Below are 18642 nucleotides of genomic sequence, written 5' to 3' on the forward strand. Positions count from 1 at the left end.
TATTTAGTTGGATAAAAGATTCTGCCAACATTATTATTTTAAAGTCTATTAAACATTTCTAACACTAACATAATTTTTGGGTTGCTCTGGCAACTAAAGTAAATCTATAATTGTGTATCATTTTCAATATGATTAGCATTGGCTCTTATAAATGAACTATAAATAAATTAATAGAATTATATTTTTATATGGAGACCATTTTTGTATAATAACACTTGATAAATATTGCATCATCTAAATATTGTAATGTACTGAAATGTAGAGACATGTTTGAAAGTAAAGTTTTAATTATCTAGCATAGGTCTAAATAATGCACTGAGGATCTGTGATATGTAGAAAGAAATGAACTGTCCATGTACACATTCAGAATAACTATATTTGATGGAAAAGTATAAATTATATTTGATTTTTTGTCAAAAATTACTTTTCCACCCCTTTTCTCTCTTTGGTTGCTATGGTAACCATTAACACACATCAGTTTTACTGACCATTTTCATGTTAGCAGTTTGCATGCATATATGCATCCCTACAGCAATCAGATTATAAATAACAGTTCTGAAGCTGTTATGTGGATTTGGCCCAAAAAGTATGTATTGTTCTGAAACAATTCAGCATACACAGAAGGGGCTCTTAGAAACAAATCAGCACTGGTTTTAAGGTCAAGCAAAACAACACAGCACTACCAGGGTTAACAAATAATGCCAATTTGCTCTTCAAGTGCATGATGCTGAAAATTCCAGCTGCAAAGAGCTCTTTGAGATTATGAAGAAGCTAATGTCAAGGAATAAATGTACACCACTTCCAACAAACTTGCCTCTGGTTGACCTTCCAGATCTTTCTCAAAATTCTTTATTGACAAAGTTAAGTCTATTAGAGATAAGCTAGACATCACAATTTCAATTAACTTATCATCATCATAAAGTTTTAATGAAGAGTGCCCCAAATTCATGTGAACTCGATCCAATTCCACCATTACTGCTGCTTGAGCACTTAGATTCAGTATTGCCTTCACTAACCGATATTGTCAATACTTCTTTCTCTGTTGAAGAAACTGACACTTGTCCCTAATGATTTAATGAGCTTCTGCCATGTTTCAAACCTCTCATTCATTTAAAATAAATCTTAGAAAACGTTGTTCTATCCCAAATTGTATCTCATCTGAATTCAAAGTCTTTTTAGCAATGTACAGTCTGCACATTGCTCTTGTCATGGTACTGAAACTGCCATTCTGAGAGTAGTTAATGACATTCTGTCATAACTATTGTTATCATGTTTTTGTTTTGTGGTGGGATTTTTTATTAATTTTGTCATTGTATATGTTTTTATGTGTCATCTAATATTGTAAAGAGCTTAGAGTTTCTCAAGATTAGGTGCTGTACTAAGTCCACATTATTTATTATTATTATTGTCATTACTAGAAACAGAAGCTGCTTATAACGATTTATCAGAAACCATTCAAGAGAACTTGACCAAATTTACACCTTAAAAAATAGTGCTGATTTACCATCAAAAAAGGTTGCTTTTTGCTAAAATTTAAAAAAAAAGTACATAAAACTTTTCAAAAATGTCTTGATACAGAGCTGTTTATCAGGATGATGTTCACCTCTGTTTCTATGGCAAACTTCACAGTAATGTGGGTTACTAATCAAAGTCTACACGTTAATAGTCTTTTCCTGCACAAGAGAGTTTTGTTCATTAATTAGGATTGTCAACTATATCATTTGCACTAAATTCAAGCATTTGTCAGACTGAGTGATGAACTGTTGGCCAGAAAAATAAAGTAAAAATAGGATTTATGATCACTATGATTAGATTAGCTGATGAAAATGAAGATATGAACCAGGAATTGTGATTTTGTGTCTGCTATTTCATGCACACAATAGTAAGGGTTGAAATGAGATTTAAGTCTCATCATCCCCATCCCCTCTTTGGCCTCTTCCTTTAGAAACATGGTGAGATCTGTATTAAAGTCATTATCATTTACTTAAAAATACACATAATATCCAACCAGAAATAGGGGAGATCATAATTTGACAATATTTGCAAACTTAATGAATTTTCCTCAAGTACATAAATGTATACATTATAAATACGATTCCTTGCAGAATAAGTATCCAGAATTTATCAAATCTTAAAGTTTGATTTAAGTGAGAGAAAATAGACTTCTTATCATTATTGCAAGTTTTTGGTTTCTTTAACTTTGCAGAAATCTAATTTTGACATTCATGAAAAAAATAACTTGAGATTTCTTTTTCTTTCTTTTTAGCTCGGCAGAATAATTATAAGATCCGCCCCAATCAGGAACTTCTGGCAATAGGTAAGATATGGACGGTAAAAACATTTTTTCACAGATACAGTTGTTCCCCCCACCAATGATTTTATAATCCCCTGCTCAAGAAAGACTACCACCTAATTGGCTACTATATTGCACCAAGATAGTGCACACTGAACAGAAGACACCCTCCCCCATCCAGCCCTTCCCTATAACTAAGGCCATCACAGTACTTGTGTTCTTATAAGATGGGAACTGCTTTTTCTTTCTGTAAATTATAACAGGGTGCTCCTGCATCTTCAACACCATGGGCACATGAACCAAAAACTTTAAAATTTGTGTGCCATATGTGATGTATATTATAGCAATTATCTTGTAATTATAGAACTGACATTTTTTATGAGTGTGGGCCACATTTAGTCTCTGGTACCACTCTGAATCATACTGTTAGTGTCACTGAATTTTCAGATTCAGAAATTCACTATATTTGAGAGATTAAATTTTATTATTTTACCCCTTTTTGCACTAATAGCTCTGGCACTATGGATTTTTTCCTCATTATTACAAACACTTAAAACACTGCAGACATTCATGACTTCATAAGAATAATCTATAGTCTCATTGAGAGCCCTCATGTGAGATAGGTGTATCACATACACCTTTCTAACATGTGCAGCCTGTATCAAACATTTATAGGTATGAGAAAATAATAGAATCCTTCATTAGCAATGGTGTGGGATACGGAAATCCCACTCAAGGGTCAGAAACTGGTGGCAGGAATGGGATTTTGGCAAGTTCCTGCCCACAAATTCTGATCCTGAAGGTTTGATTTCCTATCCCACATTAATTCATATGATTGATTATTTACTCATTTCACATTTTAGATAATGATTAGAGATAATGTTGGGAAAGAACACTGTTATATTATTGGAACAGATATAGTTTGAAAAAAATAATATTTTCAAAAATTGCTGTGTCATTAATGATTTTGAAATACATTCAGAAACCCAGGTCATTACACCTTACCTGTGCATGATATTATTTGTGATGTGGGTATGTTAACACAGATAATACAACACTTGTAATTTGTCAAGCAGATAATGGTAGATAATATTATTCAATTCATTTTATTAATTTCATATTCCAGTAAAATTAACATTTGTGTTAGATCCTCTATATATAATACATCATCACGCAGTCTGCAATATTCTGCAGAACATCAAACTGTACCATAAATGATGTAAATAAAAACAACTGCCTGCAAAAACTACTTCACCCTGGAGTCAGCCTCATTTTGAAATGTCATTTCTGTTATTGTAGTAGTGAATTTGTTTACAAAAATGTTCAACCACAGCACTAGATTGACTAGATTAAGTGTTATATTTTTATTTTATCCATTACTTTTGACAAATTCTTTTGAAAGCAAGATCTAACTGAGAAAACAGCATTCTTATAAGTTTTTAACAGATTTCAACTTGTGATGGTAGCAGTCTTATCCAAGCAAGGGAGATAACCCACTGTGAGGAATATTGCCAAACATGTACTTTAAAAGCATTACAAGTCTAGTAATATTTTACTTTAAATAAATGATTACTCTTTTCTCTTTGTAGGTATTGCAAACATGATCAGTTGTTTTGTTTCATCCTTCCCAATAACTGGCAGTTTCTCAAGGTACACTTTTTTATGAATTGAAATTAAAAGTCTTATTCGGCCAGACTCTACTGGGAGTTGAAAAAAAATCAAATTTAAGAGGGGGGATTCTGTAAATGTGTTTAAAACTGATTCCAATCTGAAAATAAGGTGGATTTGGAATACCAACATGATATGAACAGGATTTGATTTAGCTGATGATGTCATTTTTATGATCATAATGCACCTCTCCCTTGATAACTTGCACACAACAGAGTCCAAAACACAGACCACAGTTTAAGATGGGGCCTGAGATGCTCAGGTAAAAATTAAGAAGGGGACACCATCCTGGCTGGACATCAACAATAAGAAGACAAAGGGATTGGGGGTACTGTTTAATGTTTAATACTCATTTTATAATTGTATTGGGAACAGTTGTCAATAAAATGCTCCTTCTAAGGAAGGGATTCACTTTATGTTTAAATTAACTTTTTTTCAAGATAACCAGCATTTGAAAGATTGTTAAAAAAACTTTACTCCATGCACTGAAAACTGTGTATTTTGTCACTGTTTATGGATATATTCAAGTGTTTCCGGTGATTCACAACAAAAACAAGCTTTCATTTTTTTCAAAATCTTTGGGTAATTAATTTGTGAGACAACAGCTGTCAACATTGAAACTCCATATTTTTGTTTTATATTAGTAAAATATTGATGCTGCAATACCATTTCAGGTAATAGTAGACTTTCTGATCATCCTTAAGCAAACCTCTGATTGCCAATTCAGGAATTTTAAGTTCATTACAAACTTTGATACTTGCTTCTCCATAATTAACCATGTCTGTGAAAGAATGCTTTTTATGCACTGAGTACTTGTTTATCTTACTTCCCATGTATCATTGATCACATTTGTTAATTAATAGGATAAACTACTAATTAATGTTAGATGCTGTTAATTACAGTGTGCTAAGATATAAAATATATAAGAAAATATATCACTTATTAAAAGATGTGAATTTAATGATGGTGATTCAAATTTCCAGGCATTAACTGCCATTTTTGATGATACAGCAGGCATTATATAGAAGTTTCAGTTGCCAGTTTTGATTATGATTTTCTTCATGTTCATCGAATATTTACCAATTCTTTTGGCATTTTCTAGAAAAAAATGAGACTCGCATATCAGCCTGCATTATAAGCAAGTTTGGGACTTAGAAAGAGAGCTGTATAGTCAGAATTAATGTTACTACATTAGTAAACATTCATGTGCAGTATTCATATACCATGTGTAATTTTGCTCCATTAGTAACTCTCATACTCAGCATTTGTATCCCATGTGTAATTTTACTCCATTAGTAACTCTCATACACAACATTTGTATCCCATGTGTAATTTTGCCCCATTAGTAACTCTCATACACAGCATTTGTATCCCATGTGTAATTTTGCTCCATTAGTAACTCTCATACACAGCATTTGTATCCCATGTGTAATTTTACTCCATTAGTAACTCTCATACACAACATTTGTATCCCATGTGTAATTTTGCCCCATTAGTAACTCTCATACACAGCATTTGTATCCCATGTGTAATTTTACTCCATTAGTAACTCTCATACACAGCATTTGTATCCCATGTGTAATTTTGCTCCATTAGTAACTCTCATACTCAGCATTTGTATCCCTTGTGTAATTTTACTCCATTAGTAACTCTCATACTCAGCATTTGTATCCCATGTGTAATTTTACTCCATTAGTAAACATTCATGTATAGTGTATTTCAGTTTATGATGTAAATGTTTAGCCAGATAATTACTTGCTATGGGAGTTGTACAAAAGATTAGTTTATGAGACTAATGGTTTGCTTAGTCATGCAGTAATGGTGGATGATAGAACAAGACATCACTGAGGCCTGTTATTTTAAAGCAAAGCCAATCAACTCTTCAGCAATCAAAGCAATTGACCATTGACAGCGGAACAGGCTTAAGGCACATGAAGCGTATAGCATAGCATAAGTACCTGGACATTTTTGTTACCTACATACAAGGAACAGCATTAGAGCCATTAAAGAAAAATGTGTGTAGTTCTCATTCTAAATTAATTCTATGGCCTGTACAGTATTTTTCCAAAACAGTGAAAATGCTTGTTGCAGAATTTTATTTTGTTTAAGTTTAATTCTGTTTTTATCAACAGGACAGCAGTCAACTCTCAGAGTGGAGTCCGGACTCCAGCGGCAGGGATCTTCACTGGTAAGTAATTTTCACTAATAGGTTAGCCTGCAGGTCAATTTGATTTCCGTATTATATCATAATTCATTTTTGTACACAAAAATTGTGAGGTTTTTAAAACTGTATATATCCATTTTCTGCAAGAAACAGAAGATGAACCACCATAGTAAATCTGGTTTTGGCCCAGACGGCTAAGCCTTTTTCCATAGCACTGTAATTCTTAGCCAAATTACCATACCCAAATGGTAAGAATAGCAAAATATGCTGGCATCCTGTGAATGGTCTCTCCAAGAGGAAACCATGATTGCAATGAAAATGACATGAAAATTCCCCAAGCCATGACTCCAGTCTACTTATGCCCAAAACTGACCTACTTTTTTACTATTGTCACACAATGTTGCAATTGCTGTACTTAAAATATGAAAAGATAAAAGCTTGTATGTTAATTCAGATCTAAAAATATTTCATGTAAAGCATTTTTTTCTCTCCAGGTTCTGAGGACAGCCACTGTCTAATTGCTTTAACAATGTCCTCTTTACTCATTGCATCAGCAGTGTTGATGTTCATTAGCATCTGAAGTATGTCTTGCTTTATACAGTTTCTCTGCACACTTTTGATGTTGTTAATAGGTGCCATCTATGATTAACCAGTGTTGCATTAAACTTGTGTAAGCATGAGTGAGGGACAGCTCAATTATTGTTCATTAAATTTATTTTGAAATATCTTGAACAACACAATAGCAATCAAACAAAACCATAAAAAAACAAAATCAAACAAATCAGAACACATACTCAGGTTTTTATGCTTCTAATGACTCTTTAGTCAGTCTTTCCTTTCTATCTCACTTCCGCCAAAAGATAGCCAATTTTTAATCAAAGACTCAAAAGCCACCACAGACCAGATTTGATTCCTTCATTACTTATGATACCTTAATAATCATCCTACCTTTAGCCTAAACTCTCCAGATTACAACAATAAAGTAATCAATTAACGGGGCCCCGAGTGGCCGAGTGGTCTAAAGCGCTTACTGTTCCAGATCATTGCCATCTCACCTCTGTCTGCATGGGTTTGAGTCCATGGCTCGGCTAGTGTGACTACGTGGGAAAGCCTACCAGTAGCTTCTTGTGGGTTGGTGGTTCTTCCCTGGGTTTTCCAGGGTTCTTCCTCCACCAGTTATACTGGCCGCCATATATAGCCTATCTTGTGCAGAAAAATGGCATTAAACCCTAGAACAACAACAACAAATAATCAATTAACAGCTTATTATGCATACATGTTAACCATAGCCCTATTACTCAGCCGTGCATCATTGTAATAGTTACAAAAGTTCTGGAACAGTTCCTGTACCCACTAGACTGGTTCAGGCTGGATTCTGTAATGCACATAAACATCCAAAAATGTATTTTATCCTACCTCCAGTAGAATCCCATTTATGTTAAAGCCTTGTGAGCTCTAATTATAGGTAACTGAGGCAATCTGTTCCATCACTCATAGGTCACAAGTTTTGCTTTGTACACAAAGTTTACAACTTTTAATAAAAGTATGATAAAGTAGACGATCGTCCAAAAGGTAAGGGGCATACATGTGAATAAATATTAATAATTTACCATTCTTTCAACATCTTGAAAATAAATGTACACATTTCATCATTGTGAATGAAGTTTTCGCTGGCAAATTATTTTTTTTCTCCAACAAGTCCTCATTTAGAATACAAAAGGGGCTGTATTTGAAAATAAAAGGACTTTGGGCTATCCAGTTTTTGTTTGCACTGCAGAGTAATTATGGTAGAAATGAAAATTTAAGTTCTCTCCTACTATTTCATACAATATTCCCATAAAAAGGCTTCTTCTGAAACAGTTACCACAGTGTTTACTAATAATTATTTTCAATCAGTCAGCAACCTTCATTCATTTAAATGCAGTATTTAATATACCACCAGACATTGGCTGTTAGCACACAAAATAATTGGTTGCCTGTGACCAGACAAAATACACATCATGATCGTCATTGCTTTTTACAGTCTCTTTTTTTTACAGTCTCTTTTTTTGGTGTCACATAGCAGGAAATACTGCTGTAGAGAACGTGTATCCACCAAACAGGACAAGGAATATTTGAGCATATTCAGTGTCATTGACAGATGTGAAAAAACTTGGATTTACTATGAGCTGTGGCAAATACAGATTTGGGAACCAACCAAATACTCTTATTCTAGTTAATCAGGACTTTAGTATGAACTGAGCATGGATCAGCATGCAAATCATACCTGCAGAAGCTTGATGCAATACACAATCAGGGACTCAGATATTGTCTGGGAGCCTTTCAGGCTTCAGAAAGCTTCTGAGGTAGAGGCAAAATAATCATCACTTTAGATAAATGAAATTAGCACTTACTTTACCATAGACAAATGAAATTAGCACTTACTTTACCACAGACAAATGAAATTAGCACTTACTTTACCATAGACAAATGAAATTAGCACTTACTTTACCATAGATCTATGAAATTAGCACTTACTTTACCACAGATCTATGAAATTAGCACTTACTTTACCATAAACAAATGACATTAGCACTTTCTTTACCATAGATCCATGAAATTACCACTTACTTTCCTATAGACAAATGAAATTAGCACTTACTTGACCATAGATCTATGAAATTAGCACTTACTTTACCATAGATAAATTAAATTAGCACTTACTTTACCATAGATCTATGAAATTAGCACTTACTTTACCATAGATAAATTAAATTAGCACTGAATTTATCATAGATATTTGAAATGAGTATTTCAGTACACAACAGAACTATGCTCTAATCCTACATATAATGTTGTGTTCTGGCCCAAATACAAAAATGCTATGCTTGAAAACCAAATTTTGTTGCAACTTTTGGTATACAAATTTGTCCTCATCTGGAAGCTATAAAAGTCAATCTGCCCAATGCTGCAAAAATTCTGAATCCCCTCATTATACCCATGTATGTTTAAAATTTTAAAACATTATATTTGATCTTTGCCAATTCGAAATAGTCTTCTATCAGACCTCTCATTTTTCAGAATAAATTCAAGTAAATGTGTCTTGTATACAGATGATTAAGAAAATAGATAAGGTTTCAGAAACACCCCACAAATAGTTTCCAGTTTATGGTGTATAGTTAAATGAAAATGATTGCAGTTTGGTCATCATGGTGGCTGTCTTGAAAGTCCCCTGAATGAGACATCATATCAACATGTTTTCACCAGAAGACATCTACTGATGTGTGGATGGTTGTAAATGAAATTAATTTTGATATGATATATAATATGGCCACTGTGACGGCCATCTTAAATATCCCCTTATTACTACTTCTCCAAGGTGGATGGTCACACTGACATGGAGTTTTCATGAAAAGTCTTTTTACGATGTCTAGTTAGTCCTAAATTAAAATGGTGCTAGTCAGACATCCAAAATGACCACCATGACAAATCAAAAGGTGCACACTGATGTGATGTTAAACCATGTACATACATATTTTTCTGTGGACCTATATTATTATAATATTCAGAGATTTGGGAAAACAGGAGTTCCATTGGAGAACTGTGTATCATTTGCATGTGATAATACTTGAGTTATTATGGACAAATATACGGGAGTGGCTGGACATACTTTAAGAAAGAAAGAAGTCATGGTTGCCTGTGCAGAGTTGTCACTGTCATCAAATCCATTTTGTTGACCAAAAAGGTGTAAAAGAACTACATTGTAATGTGGAAGAATTGTTAACTGAATTGCTACTTTTACTGAGATAAAGAGTGCAGAGAGACAAAACAGGCCATACAATATATATCATCAAAGATGGATGCTGAATCAAAGAAATTTCACCATATTGGCTTGATCTTAAAATAAATATTGTAAGCTGTGAGAATTCGCAGCCTATTCCCATTTCTCTACATTTGTGGCAATGACATACTTTTAAAATCTCCCCCACTCCAGAACATGAATTACTTGAGAAAGCTGAAGCAATTGATAGATCTTAGTGAACGTTTATACCAGTAGAGTATTTTATTTCAAGATTTCATCTTCCAATTAAATGGATGACTCCTAAACTTTAGGGTCATGTTGTTATGCATTAATATGAATTAGAATTTTTACAACCTCATTGAAGAAATATTTCAGCAGGAGAGATTAGATTTCAGAAATAAAAAAACAAAATGGCAGTCCAAAATGCAAAATACTCAAAAATGTGTAAATTTGTTACAGGAGCTATCAAGTAAACAGTAAAATAATCATCAGTTCAGTTCCCAAAAACAAAACTGACATTAGATCCAATGTCTCATAGGATTATATTACCTTCCTTGCTTATCTTGGAAGTATCAATGACTGCTGATGGAAAACTTTAAAGAATACTGTGACCAAAATATAGGGGCCCCGAGTGGCCGAGTGGTCTAAAGCGCTCGCCGTTACGGATCACTGCCATCTCACCTCTGTCTGCGTGAGTTTGAGTCTCAGCCTCGGCTAACGTTGGTACGTGAGAAAGCCTGCCAGTAGCTTCTCGTGGGTCGGTGGTTCTTCCCTGGGTTTTCCAGGGTTCTTCCTCCACCATTAATACTGGCCACCATGTATAGCCTATCTTGTGCTGAAAAATGGCGTTAAACCCTACAACAACAACAACGACAATGACCAAAATATACTGAAGGTAGTAGTTTCACTTACATGTGGAATTAGTAAGGTAATACATGGTTATAACTTGAAAAATTCCTTTTTTAGGTGACATATCTGTAGAGGCTGGTATATCATCAAACAGGTGTGCAGTATTATTGGTATGCAGGTACTACTGCATTTATTTCCATTGTAGATACCATGGTACTTTTTCCACTGTCTCAGTATGTTGGTAGTTTCTGTCAGTAAGGAATGAATGGAAATTCCTGATGAATCTTGTTGCTACTTGAATGACATTCGTGACAAAATAATTCAATTTTTTTTTTTTACAAAACAGTTGTATGTCACAAATTAATTTATGATCCATTAATCACATCTTTGACACCTGACGTGTACACTGTTGTGGTGGCCAATCAATTGTTGTGAAACAGATGCAGCCAAAATCCAACTTTCAGAAAATATTTGGATTTTTAAAAAACAACAAACAAACACATATTTTTAGATAATTACTAGCATATGTAAATGTGTTATGTATTCTTTTGTAAGACTGTTAATCATCCTACAGTTTTCAGGAGTGTACTTGTCTGAACTATATGTAATTTCTGAAGTACTTTAAATATTTTCTCATTTGTTGAGTAAGTATGTTGAATTTTTACTGGCCGTCTCTGATAAATACCTTGCCTGGGTGTTGGCATCCCACTCAAAGTTTCCCTGCCTGTTATAGCAATGGTGTAGCTAGAAAATTGCAGGCTTGAGTAGCAACATTTTATATTTATATCAAAAGGTTCTCTAATGTCAGCACAGTTTTTTTCAGAGTATTAGCTGTAGTATAAATGTAACCATCTTACTTTAGTTCCAGCTTTTAGATTGCACCTTATACAACAATTAACATATACATAACAAATTCATCTACTGTAAAGTGCTCGCTATTTAATTTTCAAGGATAGGGCTGCAATTTGCATTTCAGCTGAAATACATTCTGTTCTTTTATCTGAAGATTATGAATATTTTGTTCCTAATAATATCATGGATATAATATGGTCTTATTTTATCCTAATAATATCATGGATATAATATGGTCTTATTTTGTCCTAATGATATCATGGATATAATATGGTCTTATTTTGTCCTAATAATATCATGGATATAATATGGTCTTATTTTGTTCCTAATAATATCATGGATATAATATGGTCTTATTTTGTCCTAATAATATCATGGATATAATATGGTCTTATTTTGTCCTAATAATATCATGGATATAATATGGTCTTATTTTGTCCTAATAATATCATGGATATAATATGGTCTTATTTTGTTCCTAATAATATCATGGATATAATATGGTCTTATTTTGTCCTAATAATATCATGGATATAATATGGTCTTATTTTGTCCTAATAATATCATGGATATAATATGGTCTTATTTTGTCCTAATAATATCATGGATATAATATGGTCTTCTTTTGCTATAAATCAGAGCAAGATATTTTTCCAGTTATTGACTGACAAAAAGGTTGTCAGGCCTCTGGCCCCTGGCCCAGAACATTGAATTGTTGGCACCTAATATAATTGCAGTATACTGTGGTAGGTATCACAGTACATTAGGAAATACCATGGTACAAACTTTTTCACAGTACCCAGCTCTGTCATCAAGTCTTGTAAAATAAAGTTTATATTTAATAAACATTCTCTCATAACAAACAAATGTTATTTTCTTCCAGGTGCTATTATAATCATAGCTCTGTGGTTCCTGACACCCTGGTTCTACTACATCCCAGACCCCGCCCTGTCTGCAGTCATCATATTCGCTGTGCTACAAATGGTGGATTATGAGATTATCTTAAAGCTGTGGAGGGTCAAAAGTATGACTTTCACCATATTTTCTCATTTATGACATGCAACCAACTATACAGATCAGCAATTACATAATGAACTGACAGATCTGGGTTCATGCACTTTGCTTGAAATCATGTATGGAATGAATGCAATGACAAAACACAGTATGAGTTGTTTTATTTGGGCATGCTTTTGTGTACAAGCAAAATATAGTAACATTTAAAGCATATGTTCACTAGAGCTGGTCATTTGTGGCTGGATTGCAAAATTGCAAAGCAATTTTCCTACTTATGAACTGATGTTGCCTGTCATTCTATGTCCATCCATCCGTCTGGCAGCAACTAGGGGTGAAATGTTTCATCAGTGTATTGATGCATTGATACTTTTGCTGCAATGATACACATATCAATACAAGTGGTGGAAAATCTATACAAAATGATACTTACCATATGCAAGTTGTTTTAATCTTCAGCAGTCATCAAAAACTATTAGTCCTTTGCCTTGTTTTTATAAAAAGGCATCACTTACTACTGACAGACATTCAAAAGATGGAAACACCATCAAGTTAATATGTTAATTATATCAGTACATGACACAGGTGTATTGTTTCACCCCTAGCAGCAACCCTTAAATTAGGGTTTGTATTTAATTACTATCAATGATAAGTTGGTATTAAGATGTGTCATGTGAAGTGATGTGCATTTCAGTAAAAATTAGGGCACCTTGACCTATATTTCATACCCCAGTGATTCAGTTTAAACTTTGCATATAGCTGTTACACTAGGTTAGGATCTGCGTTTTAGTCATTGTCTCAGACACTGATTGAAGAGTCAGATTAATTAGTAGTTTGATGCCTCATGCATAGTACAACTTCTTTCAGTTAAATATAGATAACTGACCATTTTCACTGGCACTTTTGCATGTAGAGTCACATAATTTGGTTTATAACTGTATCATGAGGAGTAGTACAGACTGCAATGAAAACTACGTCATTTTGACTTATATTTTACATTCAGGTGTTTTGGATTAACCATTGTGTTTAGCCAAGGTTAGGGTTTATGTTTGGGTCATTTTCTCAGATATTATTATCAGTGAAGTCACATTAGTTGGTATTTTGATACACGATGTGGAGTGCAACACCTTTCAGTGAAAATAAAGTCACTGTAACCTATATATCTTAGTGTACTGATTTTGGTTAATGTTTGCATTCAGTCCATTTTCTCATTCACTTGTCTGTGGAGTTTCATAACTGGGTATGTAATTTCCATAATGAGAACTAATACAGCCTTTAGTGAAAACTATATCACTGTGGCCTATATTTCATGTTTCAATACTTTGTGCTTACCTTTGCATGCAGCTCAGATTTCCTTGGTTAGCATTTGTATTTAGATCATATTCTTAGTCACTTGCTTGTTGAGACACAAAAGTTGGCATTAGTTGTTTCAGATTTTTAAAAAATAATGAATTGAAAGTATTACTAATTTGCTTTTTTGCTACATGGCTATTGTTGTTTTTTTTTTCTTTTTTGAAAAGGTTCAGGGTTAGGGAGTCATTTCTAGTGGATACTTTTGAGTATTCTAGCATCAGTAGTACAAGATTTTAAACCAAATATATAGGCATATATCTATATGATGCTCTGAATATTGCAACAAAAATTTAGACTCTATAATGATTGAATCAACAGTTCATTGCTTGAAATTTTGAAACTTTACCATGAAATTTAAATGCACTTGTTGCCAAATACCATATCGGAATCAAGGATTGAAATCGTATCAAAATTGTCAAAACTACTTGAAAAGATGGCACATTTCCATGCTGTGATATATGGATATATTTACACAAGTCAAACCCATCAGTGGAGAGTGGTATACCTCATATAGAATCATTAGTATAGATGAGATGGTATTTTGCAAATCTGCATACCAGATTCAAACATACAACTCAGCCTTGATCAGAGTGCATACCTTGATAAGGGTGAACCTTGACCCCATTCCTTACATCCTGAACAATAAACTTTGACAACAGATCATACCTCTTGAATGATGAACTTTGACCACAGTGTGTAACTCCTTAAATTTGAACTTTTGCATACTAATGAAGAGTGAACTTTTATCACAGTGCATACATTTCCACTAATAGTGGAACACATTTCTTATTTTGTGCATTAGCTTCCAACTTGTGACGAAAATGTTTTTGATGTCAACTTAATTACAGACTTTATGATGATCTACTACCAGAGAAATACCTGGATGTTTGAGAGAATAGTTTTATTACACATTTTGACCCAATATTTGAAGGATTTTATATTTTGTACCTTTTTTAAGAAAAGTTTTACTATGTACCTTTTATTTTTAAATACTTCATTTTTATACTGGCATGGCTTATCTTCCTAAAGTTTGTGTGCAGTTCTTTATATTTACATTTATAGAATTTTACTTTTAATCAGCACTAATGCATGTACAAATGCAGATTCTGAATGTCTTTAAGTTTCAGATCATGACAGCATGATCATCAACATGACTAAAGTCATAAAAGCTTTTTTTTCCTCTTTAACAATCATAATTCCTTGGGAGAGCTACTACTGCCTCACAAATCCAGCCCTCCCTGGCTAAAACCTTTTGGCTAAAAAACTAAAAGTTATCTGCCCGCCTAGGTGTCAGTTACAATGAACTCGCCTTGATACAGGGATTGGTGCCATCTTCAGTGATTGGTACCATCTTCAATCACACAGTATCAGCCACCAGAAGAAAGAGTGTTGCTTAGTATCATGAACCCAGGTTATACAGGCACTCTCAGTCTAACCCACATAGTGCCACTATGCACACAGGTATGATGCTCAGCTTAGTGCCTCAGTCTCCAAGAGATGTCACATCACTTTGTTCTCAATCATTTGCAGTTCATAGGAAGCCTGTACTTAGCAACAGCCTGGGAGCTACGTATTTAGCTCAGGAAGTTCTATGAGTACATAGTGAGCCACCATCCTCAACATTCTCAGCTACTTTATACGTACCATAAAAAAACATTGGCTCCAACACCTTTATGCAAACTTGCAAGTCCCCTCATCATTAGTAGATATTACTTGATGTGTGAAGACTTATCCTTATGGGCTTCAACTGAAGCTGTTTTCCACCGGAGTTATGTCCTCTTTCCCACTCTACAACAACCACAAGATCCAGCATCAGCTGATTACTAACTAAAATGGAAAAATCTACTTTCAAATTTCTTCTGCAGTCTGGCAGAGTTACTGATGTTCTGGGCTGGTTATATTATAAATTACAGGACCCAAATGTCAACCACATCTTTTTCTTGCAAAGATGCCTTCCCTTGAAATTTAGTTGGCAGTTCTATAAATCCCAAACAGTTCTCAATTTGGATACCTCAGCAGTTGACTAAAATATGGCAGCTTTGGGGATTACAAAGCCATCCTCTGTACACATGGATTAGACATGTTTTAAAGACACACAGCAGTTGGTGTGCAACATCGTAGCCAAGGGGTCCATGTGGAATCTATTATCTACGGAGATCATTCAACAGGCAGAACACAGTTTACCTTCTCCCACCCCAAATCCCATGGGACATGCATGGAATCTTAAACAGAGCTGCCCAACATACTCTAACTAACGATGTAATAGCAGCTGTGAACTTACAACTGGTAGAATGAGATGCAGTGCTCTCTACTGCCTCTCCCAACTTTTGTCATCTAATTTCTTTAATGGTCAGGTTGATTTTGAAAATCCACACACAATCCATCAAGCAGACCAATTTTCCTCCCACAAAGCCTTGGCTAAAGCAGAATTTTATTTCAAAGTAATCAATAAAATGATTACAGGTATGACCCTAGGAACAGGCCACTGGGAAGCAATTCTACTGAATCTACAACCAGTGAAAACCACAATTCTCTTGAACAAAAGTGGATAGGTAGAGAAATGGCAATTGTTTTTGACCTCTTAGTCCCAGCTTGCTAATTTATGTTGTTGTAGGGTTTGACGCCATTTTTCAGCACACGATAGGCTATACGTGGCGGCCAGTATTAATGGTGGAGGAAGAACTCGGGAAAACCCCGGAAAGAACCACCGACCAACGAGAAGCTACTGGCAAGCTTTCTCACATACCCACATTGGCTGAATCCGAGACTCGAACCCACGCAGACAGAGGTGAGATGGCAGTGATCCGTAACGGAGAGCGCGTTAGACCACTCGGCCACTCAGGGCCCCGCTAATTTATGTGTTCATTACAAAAGATTATGTTGTCCAAATGGATGCCGAGACTTTGCACATTGGACCAGCTTCTCACAATCTGCACAAATATGAGGTTCCATTTCAGATGATTGGACAGGCTTACTTGGCTCATGTCAGGTATACCTCTTCTGGAAATCACAATCTGCATGGATGTAAGCACAGAGGTCAGGGGTGTGCACACATTCCATCTTTCCAGGAAGCCACTGATTTTGGCCTTCTCAGGATTATCATTTACATATCAAAATTCTTTATACGAAAGCTATTTCAAAAGCGTTTTGTTGGTGGCAGAAGGATTGACATGGGAAGGGAGTTCTCATTTTGTCTGACAACTCCACTGTGGTGGCTTATCTCAAATGGCAAGGCAGAACCAAGTCCCCAGACCTTTGAATTCTTGTTTGGGATTTTCTAAAGTGGCATCTTCAATGACAACTCTACATTCAAGTTTGTCAGGCTGCATACATTTACCCTCCAACACCTGATTCTGAAGATGATGCAGAAATCAAGAGAATTGGAGTGTTGCCTTATCCTGATTTCTCCATTCAATTAGGAAATATCTTGTATCAATAAAAATCTCCATGAAAATTAAAATGGTCCCATCTTCCCAAACCAGAGTTGCTGAATCTGTGTGCCTGGATCTTATTAGGCCCTCAGGAACAAACATTTGTCACAACCAGCGGTGGTAAAATCATTCAAGCAAGATGGCTCTCCACTTTAAAGCCATACCAAGACAAATGGAAAATCTTCACACAGTGGTCTGTCCAATAATGCATTATTCCACTTCAGGCATCAACTCCCTGCTATGGCTCTTTGATGAGAAACAGCTAGCACCAATCACAATTAAAGACTACTGTTCTATGATCACTGGCAATTGGTGCCATCTTGAAAGAGAGTAAAGACCTATCCAATCTTCTGTTGAATTTTGATTCCGCATATTCTAAGACATTAGCACTTTGCCCAAAGTGGAACCTATCATGGCTACTAACCTGGCTGTACATGACACCATTTGAACCACTCTCAAGGGCTTCATTGGGTCACCTTTCAAATATGACCTGCTTCTTCCCTGCAATAGTGAATGGCAGGCAGAATCAGCAAAATACATGCACTATCAGTAGACTCAAACTACATACAGTTCTGACAAGATGGGTAAGCATCAGTCATGATGGTGCCTGATTTCCTTGCTAAGAACATGCTGGCATTCATGAGGAATCAGACTTTTGTAATGAAATTCCTGTCTTCTCTGGACACTTCATCAAGAGCATCAACAGGACCTAGTGCAAGCTATGAAGTTCCTATCATGCCTCTTCTTACCCTCACATTTGGAAAAGAATTTATTGATATCTTCAAATCAGTTTGAAAATAATAAACTAACATGGGTACAAATAACCAAATACAGTGAAACCTGTCTACATCAACCACCCATGGTAAAAGGCATAACTGGCCATTGTAGATAGGTGACATCTTAATGCAGGATTGGTTCTCAAACTTCGTTCATGACAATTTTATCCACTATGAATCAAAAGCATTAGCATTATTATTAATAGTATTAGTATTATTATTACTTCACATATATTATTATTATTTGTAATAGTTGTATGCTACCAATATATTTAGTTTCACTTTTTATCAAAAGCAAATAAGTAAAGGTAATGAAATGAGATCCATACAAGGATACTGTATCCTCACTTGACTTGTTTGACTTGTAGAGAAAAACCTGTGTGCATTTATCAGTAAGTGACTTATTTAATGTCTTATAAAACCAAACAGGTAATTGAAATACACCCCAGTCAAATCAAGATGGC

At 34.8% G+C, this 18642-nt stretch overlaps 1 protein-coding gene across 1 annotated transcript in view; it reads left to right on the plus strand.

The window, feature by feature from the left end:
• The window catches only part of LOC149805881 (sodium-independent sulfate anion transporter-like), a 141519-nt gene that overhangs the window by 87822 nt on the left and 35055 nt on the right, over positions 1-18642 (plus strand). Inside the window, exons 12-15 of the mRNA XM_089950622.1 lie at positions 2267-2317; positions 3883-3943; positions 6094-6149; positions 12491-12631. Of these exons, the coding sequence (XP_089806748.1) occupies positions 2267-2317; positions 3883-3943; positions 6094-6149; positions 12491-12631 (309 nt within the window). The remainder of the gene's footprint in view (positions 1-2266; positions 2318-3882; positions 3944-6093; positions 6150-12490; positions 12632-18642) is intronic.

The sequence above is a fragment of the Sinohyriopsis cumingii genome, chromosome 2 (assembly GCF_028554795.1).
Source record: "Sinohyriopsis cumingii isolate HCF-2022 chromosome 2, ASM2855479v2, whole genome shotgun sequence".
Classification (NCBI taxonomy): Eukaryota; Metazoa; Mollusca; class Bivalvia; order Unionida; family Unionidae; genus Sinohyriopsis; species Sinohyriopsis cumingii.